Source organism: Myzus persicae, unplaced genomic scaffold, assembly GCF_001856785.1.
Source record: "Myzus persicae strain clone G006 unplaced genomic scaffold, MPER_G0061.0, whole genome shotgun sequence".
NCBI lineage: Eukaryota > Metazoa > Arthropoda > Insecta > Hemiptera > Aphididae > Myzus > Myzus persicae.
In genome coordinates, this window is record NW_019104065.1 from 49994 (window position 1) to 69581 (window position 19588).

The 19588-nt window shown below is 29.4% G+C and overlaps 1 protein-coding gene across 1 annotated transcript in view; it reads right to left on the reverse strand.

Moving 5' to 3' along the window:
- LOC111038277 overlaps positions 1–14451 on the reverse strand; it is a 43792-nt gene extending 29341 nt beyond the window's left edge. Inside the window, exon 1 of the mRNA XM_022321315.1 lies at positions 14056–14451. Within this exon, the coding sequence (XP_022177007.1) occupies positions 14056–14146 (91 nt within the window). The 5' untranslated portion in view covers positions 14147–14451. The remainder of the gene's footprint in view (positions 1–14055) is intronic.
- Between the last annotated feature and the right edge of the window lie 5137 nt (positions 14452–19588).

Below are 19588 nucleotides of genomic sequence, written 5' to 3' on the forward strand. Positions count from 1 at the left end.
ATATACATAGTGGTAAACATTTAAAAGTCTACAGTTCAGAAATAAAATTTAAAAAAATGAACCATATACACAATATTATACAGTTGAATGCCTCAAAATTGTTTATTTCTCAAGGGTTTTTTACTTTTACACTATTACGTAGAAATCAAATATAAAAATATTGGATTTTACGACCCATAAACAAAATTCATTGTATAATACGAATAATATATAAACATTATCGTTTTTTGATGCACCATTCAGAAAAACCATGAATTCCAATATACATATACTTTTAATACCTATAGGTACCTTCAACAATGTATATTTATAAATAAATTATGCACATTAATTAAGGGGTATAATTATTATGCTTTTTTTTTCTTTACATACGTTATTGTCATTGACGTTGAGCCATAAGACACGCCTAATTATACAGCAAACAGTTAAAATTAACCACACGAACATAGTAATTAAGCTTGTTTTAATAATCTACTATAAAACGTATACATGTATACAAATTAAGAACTAATCAATCACTATGCTGTAATAGTCTGTTGTTTCAGGTGGAATATATTATAAATGTCTATTTTAATTTCTGGCTACGGTTTATGGCAGTATATTAATGTGTTCGAGATGATATAGAACAGCAAACATTACTATTACCTATGCAGTGTTCATTTTGTTTAATTGATATAATCGTCTATGGATGTTAAAATCCATTTTCGAATGCGAACTAATATTACAGGTTGTAGATACGTAATATTGTAAATTAATATATGCAATAACACGGTCAAATAATTACTATAGATTATAATATAATATTTTGTTTGAAGTAGTTTAGGACGTAAATATAAAATAGTAATCTGAATGTTAATTACCCCCGCGATCGATTTAGCATGTTTAAATATTATGTTAAAAGTATGCTAGTTTCACCATATAAAAAATAACCATAAAATGTATAATTATAACCTATAGATAAAAACAGACCTTTCCATTATTGTATTTTATACACTGGCCGATTGATTTTTACAACAAAGTAGGTATATGATCAATTTAAAATCAGTTCAACATATTGAATTGATTTTTTATAACTTTGAAGTTATAAAATGCGTTTATTCACGGAAAGTTTTTTTTTTTAGGTGATTGATGACTCGTAGTCTTGTATACAGTAAGATTAATAATATTGTATAAAGTGTTAGTTAAATTAACTTTGAGTGAGAATATTAAAATTTAAATGAAACTGACACCGTTCAAGTGGGTACTTGAAAAACAAAAATGTTGAATAAAACACAATTGTTTATTCTATCATTGATGATCTGTAATAATATCAATTCACTACAAAATACAAGAGAAGTTCATTATTCGGATATCTTTATTTTAAAGTTATATTAATACCTATGGTTATTATAATATTATTTAGGTTAATAATTTAAAAAATATAACATTTAGAATATTCATACTAATAGATGAAATAAAAATTAGTAGTATTATATATCGGGCTGATTCTATTTTTGTTTGTTTGTTTTTTTTTAAATCCACACCGACAACTTGAAAAAATGAACTTGTTCATGTTCGTATCAATCTATTTTAAGAATATCTATGCACTAAAAAGCTTATTTAAGCTTTCGATGGCTGAAAGATTATTTTTTGGAAATAAATCAACACTTGTAAAATATCTACTCGATCCACTATTTTATTATGATGATAATCTAAAATACGTTATACAACTCAACATGCACTTAAATCGTGTATGCAGTACATACGCTTTATAATATTATTTTGAGGTTGCCGGAGAGCTAAAACGCTTACCAGATGTCTAAGCAACCCCTTCACCCAACCCCACCCCACATCAAACTGTCCGTAGAGCAAAAACTAAAATCCCGACTAGCTAGAACGCATTCCGACGAATAAATTCATTTTATAATGTTATAATGCTTACTCGAGCATTATATATAAATATACATAATATTAAAATAGCACTATACACATTACGCACTTACAAATATTATATTTATATAATATATATAATAACGCTGAAAAATGTAAATGGCTATATTGTGTATTTTACGAGTGCTTACGGATAGAAGGAGTTAGCGAGAAAGAGAAAAATGAAGAAGGCGGTGGGTTAAAAATCTCTTAAGCGCATCAACCCGCTTTCTTATCATTTCGCGTATCTGGCTGCGGTTAAATGGATTCACATTCATCCCTCTACCCCTCCGACGCTGTGCAGTTCTCTCTTTCCAAGATCCGTTAATCTCCGGTCCGTGATCCGACCTATCCCGCTTTCCTACTCCTCGTGTCCTTTCTATCCTTCTCCGCCATCACCACCACCTCTACGACCCCGCCCCATCCCATCCTTATACCCGTCTCCATCGTCGTCATCGTTTCCATAATATCCTCACCCATGCTACATTGGGTGTCATTCTTATCTGCCATTTTTAAGACTTAGCCAAACTAAGCCACAGGATACCGCTAGCTCCCACACCTCGGGAAGATATTATGTACCACATTCCCACGGTCGTGGTGGGATGACTAGGTTATATTGCCATCATCATCACCACCGCATACATCATCTGCATCATCATTCAGTTTCTGTTAGTGGTGCAATTGGTACAAACAATAAAGTCGCGTGGAAGGTATATGCTGATTCAGAATATTAGACTCGTAAACAGTTTTCACTGTATAATTAAATCGAAAGGATGCACTGATGTATGAAATTCTAGTATCTAATTGTACCGATTAATAAAACAGCCTAACGACTTGGATTTTGTGCCTCGAATAGATATGCAATGGATGTGCCCATGTGGATATCAATAAATTATAAGTCACAAGTCACTACTAATCTTTTCGAAAAAAAAAAACATCAAGGGATAGGTGGCTATAATAATGTATAGTTAAAATATATAGAATAATGATTTAGTTGCAGTGTATATGTGTGTTCATCATAATGTATATTATACGCAATCGACTCGGTTCGGATCGTCCGCTGAGCAATAAAATATTACAATAGCAGACGGAGTTCAAAAAACGTCACAAGGCTTATATTATTTTAATTGGTCATTTGCATATCGAGAGTCTCGTAAACTAACTAAATGTCTATCGATTGCAAAGTACTGCAATCGAGGGGTTTCAAACTTAAAAATTTCTGTTTCAATCGTTTCGCCTGCATACCGATAGTCGTTTCTCACCACATTGCATATACACTAGGTATATTATGTATATAGAACATTAAGGAATGTTATATTTTCGAATGGGTCTGTGCGTGTCACCAAGCATACGTTATTTTATGGTCTGTAACTTTGTGAACCTTCAAAGACTTGCAACGAAACGTTTCGTTTTTCCCGGACCGCATATAAAATATAATATGATGTCACGCCGAGTTCGTAGAATTTAACATCGACAAAGGGATAAAGAAATATTGTATAGACGTAACCTACGTTACCTGTGCAAAAACAAAATGAAAATATTCAAAAACAAAATAACATTATCAAGTATTCGAATTGTCTATAACATATAAGTTAGTCCCAAAAACTGCGTTAATGTATGCAGGGAAAATGCAGTTGTTTGTAATTAACTATTTTAACGGTGAAACGTTTGTCGTATTATTACACACAAGTTGTATTGTGCGCATAGGGTATGCTATATGGATGTGATCACGTCATAAGTTCTTTTTTATTTTATATAATAACATAAATATTGGGGGATTCATTTAGTTTAAGTTTTGTTCATATAAAGGTACTTGTTGTCTAGTAAAAGTATAATAAATAATAACACTTCTACTCAGGACACATTGCTATTTTGAAATCGCATATTTCGTTAGAAACATTATACTTTCCAAGAGTACTATAAATTAGTACTTATATATTATTATGTTTAAGTATAGATATTTATACTATACATATTTTTTAATGGAACGAAAAAATAAAATCCATAAAACGTTTTTTTTTATATCTTTTGTTTGTATTTATTGTGTTATTAATACACTTTACCAATGATTTTTAGTACGGTTTACAAAAACATCGAACTATTGTCGTCGTATATTGGATAATTTTTTTCGATCTTAAATACCCTGTAAATCGCTTCAATAGTTTAATCTCATCGTCATGTCTTCTACTTCTCTGTGGTTAATAATTATTTTAAAATGTTATGATACGATTACATTCAAAATAAACAAAACTTAGTGTGCCTTATAAAACCGTTTATGTGCATTATGAAACTTTATTTCACGGCCGATCCGAATCTGATGTTTATATTATTATTATTATTATTATTATTATTATGCAAGATGTGAATTTTATTTAAGTATTTTACCGCAGTATGCGAATAAGTTTTGAAAGCATTCTGCACAATAACTATTGAACGCTATTATGCACAAGAATTTCGCATCGGGACAATGTTCCACGAGACTTAATTAATTTAAATTAATATATAAAATACTATTTATACATGGTTATCGTAACAAAGTGAATAATTCCGTTAAGACACAGTATTTTAAACTAGTGTATAAATGTATATATATTCAATGGGTGGAATACTCTAAAGTCTGAATACGTCAGATAGCTCCAGAGTGATTACCACTCAAACCCGATACTGATATTAAATAAATATTTAAAATGAATATTACAATTCATGTGTTTTATATGCGTAGTGAATAAAGGTACATATAATAATAAATTGTATTACTTTATGGTAATATTTAGTAAATTGAAAAATGAACTGCACCTTAGAACTTAGGAGAGATCCATTTTTTTTTGTATAACAATGGCCTAAGTCATGTCTGTACCTACCAATAAATTATGTATGAAAACACGAGACGCAGTTGTCGAATGAACTTTGAAAAATTATATTTTTATGTTTGTGTCTAAATTTTTTACGAGATCTTTAAATAATCTAGAATCTTTTGGTAGTGGTTGTAGAAGTGCTAAAGTCGATTGAATTTTTTTTTTTTAATAACGTCTGCCGATTTTTTTATTATATTCTTGAGTCCCAATTCTATAGGCTATAAAAAAATCAAGTGAGCTAAAATGCGTGAGATTCAAACCACCAGTAGCTTTTAAACTTCAATAAAAGCGCATAATATCGTAATAATAATAACACTAATGCTAATAACGTAAACAAATTTTTGTAATATAATACGAGTACGGTGGAATGGGGTAAAATCATATTAAATTACGAATACAATATTGTATTATAAAGTATAATACTATACTCGTCTGGATAAAATATTATATTAAATTTATATTAACAATGTATTAATGTAATAATATTAAACTATATATTTTTTTATTGTTTAGGCATCAACTGCAGTGTGAATATAAGTAATATATTATACTATTATAATATTATGAATAAGAGCCGGAGAAATAATAACAACGTTTTGGTTTCCACAATTTTTTTTATCATACTCTCGTACAACTATATCTTTGAAGTCTCATTTCTCATGCTGCATGATTTTACATTTTTAAATAATCATAATATGGTATTCACTAAATAATACGTTTTATTTTAAGAAATGCTTTAATTTTTTTGGGTTTTGGATAGTATTAAATTTTATTTTTATTTTTAAGTTTTTCTTTATACATACTACGTATAGCTTAAATTTATTTGTAATGTTTAAAGAAAACATTTTTATGTCTTATAAGAAACTACGTTCCGAAAAGATGCGGCGTGATTCGTACTAGGTAATAGTTTTTTGATGAGTGACATTTATTTTTGTTTCAAAATAATGCGTTAGGAAAGCTGTATTAATAATGGTGCTTAATATAAATTATAACACTACATTAAATAACTATGATGAATGGTAAAAAGTTCGTCAAAGCTGTATTCGCCAGTATTTTTTTAAAATCATTTTTGCCACATGAACTCGAAAGTTTACCGATACTTATTTCGGATGTAAGGAATAATCAAACTCTTTGAATAATTAACAATGAAAATTGTTCGGAAAAGCCATGAGTGAAACATTGACGTTGTAATGATTTTATGCTGATGCAGGTATAATATATTTTTTATACTATTACAACAACATAAAAATAATAATACAGACAATTAATATTTATATCATCCCAAGCCCAACCATATAAGGTCAATCTTGTACGCAGACATAGTCACAAGCACGTCACATATGGGGAGAGTTTGTGAGAATCAAACTGAATGAAAGTTTTTTGTTTTATACAAATGCTTTTTTATTGTGTACAATAATGTTCAAGATAATATTAGTCCAGATTTAAATAAGTGCATTTTTTTCAGTTACTCTAGGTAAATGTATTTAAAGTACATAATTCGTTTCATGTAACAGATACATCAAAGGCAACATTTTTATTTTCATGCACTTTATTAAATTTAAGTGCATTTATATTAGCACATTGTACGAGCTTTTAGCCTAACTAAATAAGAAATTCAAAATATGAACAATGAAATATGAAATCACAAAACATTGTTTTCATAATATTTGGTTTAATGATTTGTAAGTATTTTCTTCGTTAGGTACCAAGTTTCAGTTTGTAATATTTATAACGTATTTTTCTATCACAGCAACAATCGGAGAGCATGTCAAAGGGACTCAAACAAACTAACTTCTTGGTCAACTCGAGTTAGATATTGATCCCATTTATTTCGTTTAATTGTTTATTTATTGTGCTTATCCAAGTTCAATAATTTGGTTTTGTATGATTGTTGGTTTAGTTTAGATAAAAACTGTTAAAAAGACTGAAAGTTAAAATGGTCATTTTTATCTCATTTGCATGACTATCGAAAAAATTTGAGTAATTTTTTAAGGGAACCAGCAAATATTGAAGACGGATCTATGGTTATTTTTTAAATCATTTTTTTATCGTTATAAGGGTATTTAAATCTGGACCCATATAATAATAATATCACTTCACTGGCTTCACGACGGTATAATTGTTTGATTATTTTTTTTTAGAGCCTCGACTAATTGTTGTTTTTTATTTTTTCTCGTTAGGACTTGTGCTCGAAACTCACACTTTGCAAAATATGTCGTCGTCGAGTAACACTGTAATAGTTAAGCCAGTAGTACACTGATCGCGATAACTATCAACATTAATTCTCGACCACAGAAACAAGCCTTAAACGCATGTATACAATGAAATATGTATAGGTCCTCCGTATATATGAATAAAGGCCAATGGAATTCGTTTGATAATAACGCTCGAAATCGATTATGTGCCACTGGAGTTTACGATTTTGGCAATGTGCTGCAGGATGGCGTTACTCTATAGGTTAATTAAATGTTCGCGAGTCGATTTCGTGCTTATACACTATACATACTTATATTGTAAGTATTTGTGTGGCAAGGACTTGCAGGTAGTTGGTTTGTGAGTTGCAATTCAGTAAAAAAATCAGCTGATATCCGAGACTTGTGGTTTTGAAAATTGTATTGCTTATTAACGCTTATGACCACAGTTATTATGACGCTGAGTCCTAACAGTTCAATTGTGATAAATTGGTTTAAATCGTTGAGTTGATAAATAATGTTCAAAAGTAGATATAAAAGTAATTTTTGCTACAGTAATATCTATAGTAATAAATAGAAAAAGATCATCACTATAAATATTTGTAAAATAATTTTATCGAGATTAAAATGATGGAAATATTGTTTTATGATACCTACAGCCATAAGTTTATGTAGCATGGTATATATTATGAATAGGCCATTAACTACAATAATTACAGTATTAAACCATAGGTAATAAAGCAATATATAACATTTTTATTCTAATTTTTATAAATGTATTAATTCGTTTTTTTTAAAATTCGTATAACATAAAGTACAATAATGTATTTAAATTGTTTACAGAATATAAATGATGTTTCTTAATTGATAAACTCAATTATTCAACATAATAATCATATACCTAGGTAATTAAATTACAAACATTAGGTCGTTATTTAAATTGTATATCGTGACAATGTACACTGATACACATTATATACCTACATATAATAAAATCAAATTAAATTGCTAATAAATAATCTGCCGTTAAAATATAATTGGTATTATCTGAGCGAACGGCAAGTGAATAATGCAGATATTATATTATTTATTATGGATCCAGCAATATTCTTCAAATAGTAATAACAACAATGTATTGATGGTCGGTTGATCGAAGTATTAATCAATCCAACATAGAGAATAGACAGAACTTATGGATTCCGTTGTTTATATTTTAAAACCACATACAGATATTGCCAACATTGGTACTTAAATTCCAATATAACTATGTTAATAATAATTACGCAACACATTAATTGTAAATTACATTTTGCATTAATACGAGACATGACCATTGAAATAAATTTAAGTGTAACTAAAGCAGGAAATTGATTTTACTCACACATTATGTATTTATAATATGTCATTAATATTATGTGGATCACACAATGTTTAATACAAGTGGGTGTAGTAATAGTCACCATTTATTTTTTTGGTTTGATGGATGCCATTTTTCACTTGATTCAGAGTAGGTATATATCAACAAGATCGTATTTGATGACTGAAAAAACTATGCGATTTTAAATCGCACGATTGATGAATTCGATTAAAAATATCATGCTGATGACGTATAGTTTACTATGACGTATTGAACGCAACAGTAAATAATCATATAATATGTGTGTAAGAAATTACACGGTAAAAAACATTTGGAAATGTCATTCCAAATCGAGTAGTTTTTATTGTTGGACGGATCGCGCATTATTCAACATTTATGCGGCACATGAGTTATTATTGTATTCATACAGCATATGTAGATATATGCGATATAAGCTGACGTTTTGAGTTATTTTAATGTCAACCAAAAACGTATTACAACGAATTCTAAAAACAAGAGAAACCGAGATAGAAGTGTGGTTGAAAGAATTAAATGAGTTTTTCTATGGAAATGATTTTACGTTCTAGACTCTTAAAGTATTAGTTCTTACGGAACAAATCCACTTTTTTTAGCTGGATGTACATTTACTTTAATACAACAATAATTATAGTTTAAACACATGAAATTTACAATGATATAATTATATTTTATACATCAATTTTATCTGTGGTACTGATGTACTATAGTTTATTATTTTAATTTTTAATTTTATGCGCAGTTCCATACGTATTATATTGACCATATAAATCGTGTCTTAATTCTTCTCGCTCTACGAACAAAAAAAATAAAATTGTAACGACAGTCACAAGAAATAATCACGGAATTCTAGCTTATAGTAAATACCCTACACATACAAGCGATTTGCCAGTCAGCGCTCACCATCTATACGTTATTGGTGATGGGCAATATACCCAAATAATTATACGAGTGTCGTGACTATTATGTGCATGTATATATTATTTGTTATTTTATTGTTTTCCACCTCATCAATTCAAAACTATTCCAATGTATTACATTTACAACCACCAAAGTACATAGGTAATTTATAATATTATATGTTCTAGTTTTTCGGATATTATAATAATTAATATATTACCTTGTTATTTTTATTACAATATAATATTATATTTAACATTATTCTAACCTTATATGGTATAATAGTAATTATAATAATATATGAAGAAAAAATTATTCTTATTTATAGCAGCCAGTATCAGGCAGTTACATAATATATTATATACACCTATTACACCAATATATTAACTTTGCAGCTGAATTTACCCGGCGGCAAAGAAAAATATGTGTTAGTGATACTTGTGTGTGGGTGTATATGTGTTTGTGAAACGAGCTATAACGGAATAATATTAATTTAAACAGTAATCCATACGCAGTAACAATCGCAGAAGTGAATAAAAGGTATATTAGCAGATATGTAAGAAGCATAACATATATTATGACTATAAATTGCTTTAACGAGAAAGGTGTTTAGCTGTAATTAATACTTCCTCGTGCAGGTACACACCAGCTCACTAACAATTATAAACAAAATCCTTTCATATATAACTAAAAAAAACGTACATAGTTATTCAATAAATTGAATTTTAAAACATTAACATTTTAAACTCGATAAAAATGTAGGTACTCAAATTTTCAAACTAAACACTAGAACTACAAATGTTGTGTTTTTATTCTCAGTTTCAGTTAACTAAACAGAAGAATAATTCATAAATATTTTAAAAATAATTGTTTGTTCCCAATATGTAACACGAGTAACATATTATTGTAATAACAATAATCACATGATGGTATGTATTATAACAATGTACATAGCGTTAGAGTGGTTAGACGATTTCAGTACCCTTACAATACATTGTATACCATAACAATTACTGATGTATATTTACTTAGTGGTCGAGAGTTCTGGTTGTCGATGTGTACCTGTTTGATTTGCGCGTGTGTCCTTAATCAACCATCACAATATATGTATGTTTAATACAATCATTATTGTTATACACCAGAATAGTATACTATGAAATTTAGATACTGGATTGAGATATAAATAATCTATTAAAATAATGGTTTATAATCTATAGAATAATGGTGTAACGCATGCGTTTCTATTTAGTGCCTAAACATATTATAATATAGGTACTAAAGAGTAAAGGAGCACTGAGTAAGGTTACTCGTCCGTAAAATAATAAATTACAATATTATTGCTTATCACCGTTATCTGCACCGCAGGTTTTTTTCTTTTTTTTTTTTGTAATAAAACGTTCAACAATAATATTCATTTTTATGTAGGTAGTTGTTTGTTTCAGGCATGTATGTGTGTATAACGATTTTTGTGTAATATTCAGCGATTCGCGTATAAATGGTCGTTACGTTTTGAATCGCTCAACTATAGATAGTGCAAAAAATATACGTTGTAAAATTTAACGCATCCGTGTATACAACACTCTGTAGCTCAGTCTACACGAAAAGCAACACAATTTGAAGATAGATAACAAAAAACTGTGCTCTGTAAGTCGTAGTCTACATAATAATATTGTGTATATTTAAATATGATTATTTTAATGGTTTTTTTTCTTACTGGTAGGTTTGAGTTTCGACTTTCATTTTTTTCACTTATAAAAATGATATGATTTATAACGAAAGATAATAATAATATGTTACTATTGTATCATGTTATATTAAGCTCACACACACATTCAAATTATTTATTTTATGTTGGTAAAATAAACTACGCCATATAGGACATAGGTAGGTATATTATTGTTGTGTACCCAGCCGATAAACAACAAGCGTATAATATAATAAGTCACATAATAAATAATATCGATAAGACTGCGATCGATTGTCATTTAGCAGCAGTTTTTCTGAAACTGAGAACTATATACAAATATCGTCGTGGACGCGTGACTGTATACACAAGCGTATGTTCGCATAAGATTGAGGTTTTCGTGTTTTCAGATGAAATATAAAATAATATATCGACTTGGGAACAATGGAATTTGTATTATATTACATTGTGTTGCAACGATGAACAAAGTCTAGAGTTAAAAAAATAAATTATACTTTACCCCCCAAAAAAAATTACAGAACGCGGTTATAACATGACTATAAACTAATATGCCTAAAGGGAAATAATAATATAATTTTAAAATCCTTGTTAAAATTTACACCGCACCCTTTGTACATACTTGAACGAGTTTTGTAAAAATATGTACAGAGGGAAAAAATATTGTAATTAAAATATTTTAGCGAGGCGTTTTATTTTCATAATATTATATTTGAACCCACGGCGACGATTATATATTGAATTCTGCAGAGCGTTAAGCGGACCGAGGAGACTATCTCGGATCTGGGTTCTATATATAATTATAATTTGTATGCTATAATTTCATTATTTTTATGCGATTTTGGTTTTTGATGAATAGTTTTTCAGTGGTTCTTTATGAAATCACTAAGTGTATCGGATAATAAATGTAAACTCATAATATTGGGATTTTATTTTTAAACATAATAGTTATGTGATTTTAACTTTGAAGTAAAGACACTAACCTGGATGCTGGTATATAATACGGATCACACATAAGTATACAACACATGTTGTTTCCTCACTAGATAATTAATATTATGCAATGAATAATTGTAAAACTATTGAAAAAAGGAAAAAGTTTGATGACACAATATTATTTAATAGTGATAAATATATACAGTCTGAAGAGAAAAAGTTATTTATTTTTAAATTATCCATATCGTATCAGTAAAATGTATAATGAATAATAATATATTATAAATATTTATACATGTTTATATTACAATGTTAATTGGTATTAATAAATTGTCCTATGGGCCATGATTAATAATCAAAAATACAATATATTTTAAACACTGAATTTCCTTTCTTCTTAAGTCTGTTTCTAGATAATTATTTTGCATTTATTGTGGGTTTTCGGGGAAACTGATTCGTTTTTTTTTTAACTTTTGTTTTGAGTGGAAAGAAAATTATTTAAAAAAATACTATATAATTAAATAATGAATACAATTTCAACCACAGTCTGCGATGTGGAACGTTTATTTAATAACTGATTAAAATAAAAACTAATATTATAACGTTCTCGTAATTTAATTAAGTCATGAAAAAAAAAAATAATTTATATATTTTCATTATTATGCAGCTATTAAATTTAGGTATTTCGTACCAGAGAAGAATAGCACATTTTGCCGCTATCGTCTGAAACAGATTTATTCATAGGAAAGAAATAAAGATATAGTGGTTATATATAATAACAAAAAATAATTTCCTTGTATGGGTATAGTGCATAATATATTACATTATTAACATAATGTGTTGAAGTGCACACAAAACGATTAAGATTTTCTATGACTACCTACAATATTCGTGTCCCTCAGATGTGTCCACTTGAGGTCCTCTATAATAAATGCCCTTACAGCACCTACTCCAGACGAGAAGAGCTTACTAATCGTGACGCGGTGAAAGTGGAGAATTTATCGCGAAAAGTGGTTATTATGAACCAATGTACTCATAATAATAATGTGTGTGATAAAGTTATACATGTATTATAGGCACTGAGGGTATATATAATATATACATATACATGCATTATTCGAAATATCGATATATATTATTTCGATTTTTCTGGGCAGGTCGAAGTCCTTATACACGACGAAGAAAAAAATCTAGTTTTACTTAAATTACGCATGAGTTGTTTCGTGAACAAGTAAGTTATTAAACTATTTTTAGTATAATCTTATATTGTTTGTTTACGGATACTTTAAACGGTCTAATCTCCGAATTCGTCGAAATAATTTCATTATTGTACAGCAGTGGTGTGGGTCATAAAGACATTAGATATTTGCACCCGCGCGCCCATGATCGTATATAACATTAAGGGACATTATACCTAACGATTCGGGTATTTCAAATATTTGACTTTTGCCCATAACTTAGGAGTGGTTTCTGAAAATCGTTACTTTCTTTTAACCAGATGAAAATATCATATTTTTATTTATAGACTTAAGTATCGTTTGTTACCGCTATGACGCAACTACCCACAATGAAAAATTGTGGTATCTGGGTATAGAAACCTTGATAGGTATATTATTTTGTGTAAGCATATAGTTAAAATTCCATTGTATAATAGTATGGAAATCAAAACTCCTCAATCACCCCTCTGGAAAATTAAAAATGTAATTTTTTAAATTGTAAATATTAATTACACGTGTCACGTGTACTTGTAATATTCATAATATTGGAATTTTTTAAACAAAAAAAAAATGTTTTATTATCATATATTACATATATATATCATATATATACAGTCATATTGTTGTGTCTACTACAAATGCATATCATTAACTTGATAATAATTATGTTGGGAAGTTCTTAAATTTGGTATGCAATAACAGCGTTAACATTTTGTTGTATTAAAATGTATTTCCGATAAAATATGTAAAATGTGTTGTCTTAACTATAAATAGGTACATGATAACTGCGATTTAAATTTTCGATTTGAAATATTACATTTTTTATCCATTTTGATCTCAGATTCAGGAATTAGGTATATTCGTCATTATTTGATTTGATTACAGATCGGCCCAATTTGCTTAATTGGGGGTAATAGAGGTAAGTCGATGTACACGTAATGATAACACTCACCCGAAGTCAGAGCCAACAGCACCGCGATCAGACAAATCAAGGCGACAGCCCGCGGTCTCTTGGCCGTCGGGGTCGTCCGAGGCGACTCCATCCGCGGCGGCCGATTTCCGCGCGGCGGACACCGCTCGGATGCGTTCGGTCACCACGACAGACACCAAACGGACGCGTCAACACGATATAATTATGGTAACGGACATGGCCACCGAAAACCGGGTACTTGGTTTGTCGTACCTACGCACGGTTGAGCGAAATATTATTTAAAAAACGACGAGGGAAAAAAAAAACTTTATCGCGACGTGTCACGTTATCTAGGATTTGTGTATGTGAACGTGGTCGTGTTCGGTTACGTGCGGTATAGTCGGTGTAAACGTTTGCGCTTTCAGTACGGTCGCCGACGTGGTACTGACTGAGGCAGCAGCGGCGGCGGTGGCGATTTGAGCGCGCCGCGTCAGTGCGCTCCGCCCCGGCCAAACGAGCGGCGAGGGGCAAGTACCGGAGGGAAAACGTCGACGCCGCCGCCGAGTCAGACGGAGACGAGAAAAAACGAGATCGACGGACCGAGCACACACGTAGTCACGTCATTATATGTATCATCGTCTATACACTAGTAATATATTAAATAGTCTTGTGCTGGCCGGGCGACGTCAGAAAAACTGCCGATCGCTCTTATTTTTCCTATTTCGTCTCAGTTAACTTTTATATTATGCGCTCGTACGATCTTCTCAAATATTTCGATTACACCCTGCTATCCTAATATAACAATTTAATACAATATAGTCTCTGACCTCGTTAAGAAATATATTCTATTCGTTTACTGGTCACATATACGTAGGTATTGCTGCAGTAGTGCAGTTACACCTTTTTCCGTGTTGTACTCTTATCGTCGACGTTTAGTTCTTGAAAATATGCTTTGTAATAAGAAAAATAAAAGTACGTGTCATGTGTTATGTCGCTGTATGATATTATGTAAGCACTGGTTGACTGGATGCTCCTTTAAAAATGTATACAAATATTTATGTTAGTCCGCAATCGAATAATGCATAATCTTCTTAGTACGAGTCACATAATTTTTGGGTAGACAAAAGTATTTGTTCATGTGTTCTTAGTAGAATCTTTTCATTTTTATACCTACTGAAATTATAGTTATTATTAATTAATAAATTTCCCTAAAAAACGAAATATTTTCAAAACTTTATGTATTATTACTTTTATTAGTTTTTTATTATTACTGCATAGTGGAGCACAGAATATATGGTTTTTGTCAAGTAGGTACCTGTAAATAAATTCAAAATAGCAGTGTGATTGTTATTGCTTATTTTTTCTTTGTTATAATCTTTAGATATAAGAAAATAATAATAAAAGAGCAGAACCATAGAATTTTTCTCTCACATAAAACTTGTCGACACGGCACTCTCTCATTATTTTTTCATTCTGTCTCAACGTGTTTGTGCAATCATAACAATTAATATTGTAACCTATCACGCAATACCACAGATATGTTGGTGTAATGTATATATATTATGCATATATATGGCATGGTTGCACCTCCACTGTTGAAAATGGGTAGGTTTATATTCATATAACGAAGATGAAGTTTTTTAGACGGTTATTACCTCGGTTATTACGACTACTACGATAGTGTGTTAGAATTATAGCAATCACCGCACAAAACTTAAATCAAAATTATTACGTGGCTGGTGACATCTTATACTAGTTTTCTTAACGTAAGCGGACGTCATAAATGTCATCGTTGTAGAACTATAACTTTATTATAATAACTATCATTGTTATTATATTTAATCAGACGTGTGTCGCATGCGTGCTCTGCAACACATTTAGACTGACCCAAAAAAATGAAAAATTACTTCTGCTTTATTATTAAAATACCACTGAATAAAAAAAAAAATATTAAAATCTCTCCATCCAAAAAACAGTGGTGAATTCTCGCAGGGTTTTATATTTTTGCTTGGATAAGGTGGTATTTTTTCATGAATGTTTAACTTATAAATACACGTATTACCTGCAGTCAAACAATAAATTACTATCAAATGCGAAGACAATAATAATGATGGCAGTACTTCCTTGTACACAAGTAACATAATTCAATTTAAACCTATCCAAAAATGTTGTTAGACATTGTTGAAATTTTTCAGAATTTCTTGGACGGTCGTTATAAATGAAAAACAATTTTCAAAAACTGCAGCCATAATTGTTCATTGTGGTTTGTTGGAGCTTAAAAAAAACCTAGTGCTTGGAGTAGACTTTTGTTTAATGAAATACAAGGGGATGTGATTAAGTTTCAGTTTGAAATAACTGTGCGAATAACATTCAAATTTATGAAAAATTGCATTCGATATCTCTTGTAGTTTTATTTTCGATTGGTCTCGTTAAAACAAAAATTCAGAAAATCATTATGAATAATATAGAATACTGCATTATGAGAGTATGTATTATAGGTGCCAGCTTCATTATAGAATACCATAATTATTATTTTCACTTATTCGGTTCAGTTATCGTACTTAGAAGTATTCTTCAATACGTCTGAGTTCCGATGACAAACAATTTTATTCAATACACATTACCTACCCAAATTATAATATGATATATGGTATATTAAATCATGTGCTTACTGGTTCGGGAATTGAAAATTTCGAGCACTAAAAATAATTATGTAACTGTAAAATACATTAAATCTTGAGTCATATAGAGATATAACGGTACCTAAACCATAATTTAATGATTTAAAACCACTTCACCCATTAAAATGCACAAGCGTTTTGTTCATAAACCCTAGTTCACAATCACTTTTTATATTCATTACCTTCAATATAATGTTGAATAAAAATTAAGAGGGCGTTTTGGTTTTTCATACTGTGAAGTTGATTATTATTGGATTCTATAATTTATAGTAATATTGTACAATATACATACAAATGTACAATTCATTTTAGCTTCAAACCGCAATGATTCTATTTAGTGTCCCTAATTGTAATTAAGGGGAATTCAATAACCATTTGTTGTGATATTTCTGCAAAAATTTACAATATTAAATCATAACTTAGATATTTAAGTTATTTTTTACATTTATAGAAAGATTAACAACTCTAAAAAAAAATGCTTAACAATTAACAACATAACATATATTTATATTTATATTTATATAACTTAAAAAAAATACCTATTACCATAAGAATATAGTTTAAGTTTAACTAATACACTCAATATTATTATGTACAATGATTAAAATTGTTCGAACAAATTATGCTTATATTTAGTTTATAGTTCATTGAACATTGTAGAATATAATAGGTTCTGCATTATATTCACTGGACATATTATTTTTAACTCTGACATAACTACATATTTTTGTGAGAACAGATTAATATTTAGCTATATTAAAGCTGTATTTTATAATATCCAAAGAGTAACACAATATTATTCTGATGTCGTAATAATTTATACAATTATTATTACTTATATTGACCTATAACGATATAAACAATTGTGCAAATTTTACGATTACACTAAAATGTTAAAACGTTAATGAAAATAATATGAAATTTGTATTTTATTACCTTGCGGTAACAAGGCGTTATGCGTAGGCATTTTAGGTACATATTCGTCATGCTGGTCATACATATTGAGTGTAAGGATATAATAATGTTATAACTTATGATAATAATATCGTTATACCTAAAATGAAGTTAAATGTGTCCTGCATACTTCAATGTACCAAAGACATCGTATAATTTAGTACACTATGAGGACTACATACGATATCTGAAGCTGTCGATAATTGAGAATGGGGAACAATATTATCAAAATAATATTGATTGTTTTTAATTATTGTAAACGGTAACAAATGTAATATAATAATATATACTGTTGTCAATATTATTTTTTTATCGTCATCTTGTCGAAAACATAGTTTTGAAGAATACATTTTATTATAACTGTATTATATTAAAATAGGCCACGTATATTAATAGGTGTACTCATGCACTTCGAACGGTCGACGAAACAAGTGGTCTCTTGTTCGAGTATACCACAACAAACGTTATAATGATGTATTGTGCGCTCATTTCTGTATGGCATAAAATATAATAATATGACGTACTAATATTATATTATATTAATATGCATTACACCGTGTTAGTGCGAATAATAATAACAATACTAGTGCATCCACTCCCGGAACACTCCTTGCGCATAACGTGCGTATATTATATTTTATGTAATTAAATAATTGATTTTGTCTGTTATTGTAGTGCAGACAGCTCATAATATTATGTACTCCACAATCTCGTGTTTCGGTAGTAATTGACCTTGGAATTTGTTTCGTGCTATCTCATAACAACAATAGCTGCACTTCGGGATAACCAGAGATTTCGACTGTATAATGCACAATACTCGCGTAGGTAGACGATAGTTATAGTAATGCGTAGGAGGTATAGGTATCTGTACTATGGTATATTATACCTATTATAGTCTATCTGGGGCGTTGCGCTCTATATTAGATATAATGTAAACTGTTATTATTATTTCGGCGTATCTATTTATTTTGAAGAAATACCGTCGTATTTGATCTACAATGATGTTATAACTATCATCCTACCATATTATGTATAATAGTTAATATTGATTTTATCATCATTATGATATATGTACGAGAAACACTTGTTTGATTTCCAGTGGTGTGGTATATATATAGACCTTAAACCACTAGACAAGCAACGAATGTATGAAAAGCATGACGACAAAGATTAACCTAACCTAACAACATGATTATTCTATTACTCGTACGAACGGTAGTGAGGGGCATCTTGGTAAGATAATATATGGATATATAGATTATTGTATTTTTTGGTAAAGATAGCTTACATCACCGCGATATGCTGTAATGTTTGTTTTTGTTATGCACAGTTCTTATATAGTAGACAGTATTAGGTTTTTCGGTAAAATATGAAAGTAAGAAGAAAAAAATATAAAGAACTGTACAATATAATTTGAGATGAAATAAGAACGAAAACGAGAATACAGACGCAAAACTAGTTTCGACTAAATCGAAATTGTTTGTTCATTATTTTTTTTTTTTATTGATCATTAAAAACATCAACGACAAAGATTATCATAGTTTACATTTTACGTTTTCAAAATAGTACAATATTTGAATGTATAGATGTACTCCGTTTTTTTCAAGAAGTTGATCATTAGCCGATATATTTTTCTCAAATTATAACCTTAAAAAGTTAAAAATAATGATTAATAAAATTGTGTTATAAAATTGTATTATATATATCACCGTTATTAATTTATTTTTCTGTTCTTAATACGATAGAATGAACTAATTTTCAACAGGAACTATTATAGTATTATTTGATTAAATATTTAAATATTACTAGCTGTAATAACAGTTTATAATTCAATACGAAATATATGAAATTGTTCAGTATCTTCTTAAATAAATAATTAAATAACAACATACCTTAGAGCGGTATAAATAGGTTCGTAAGTAGCTTAACATCAATCTAAA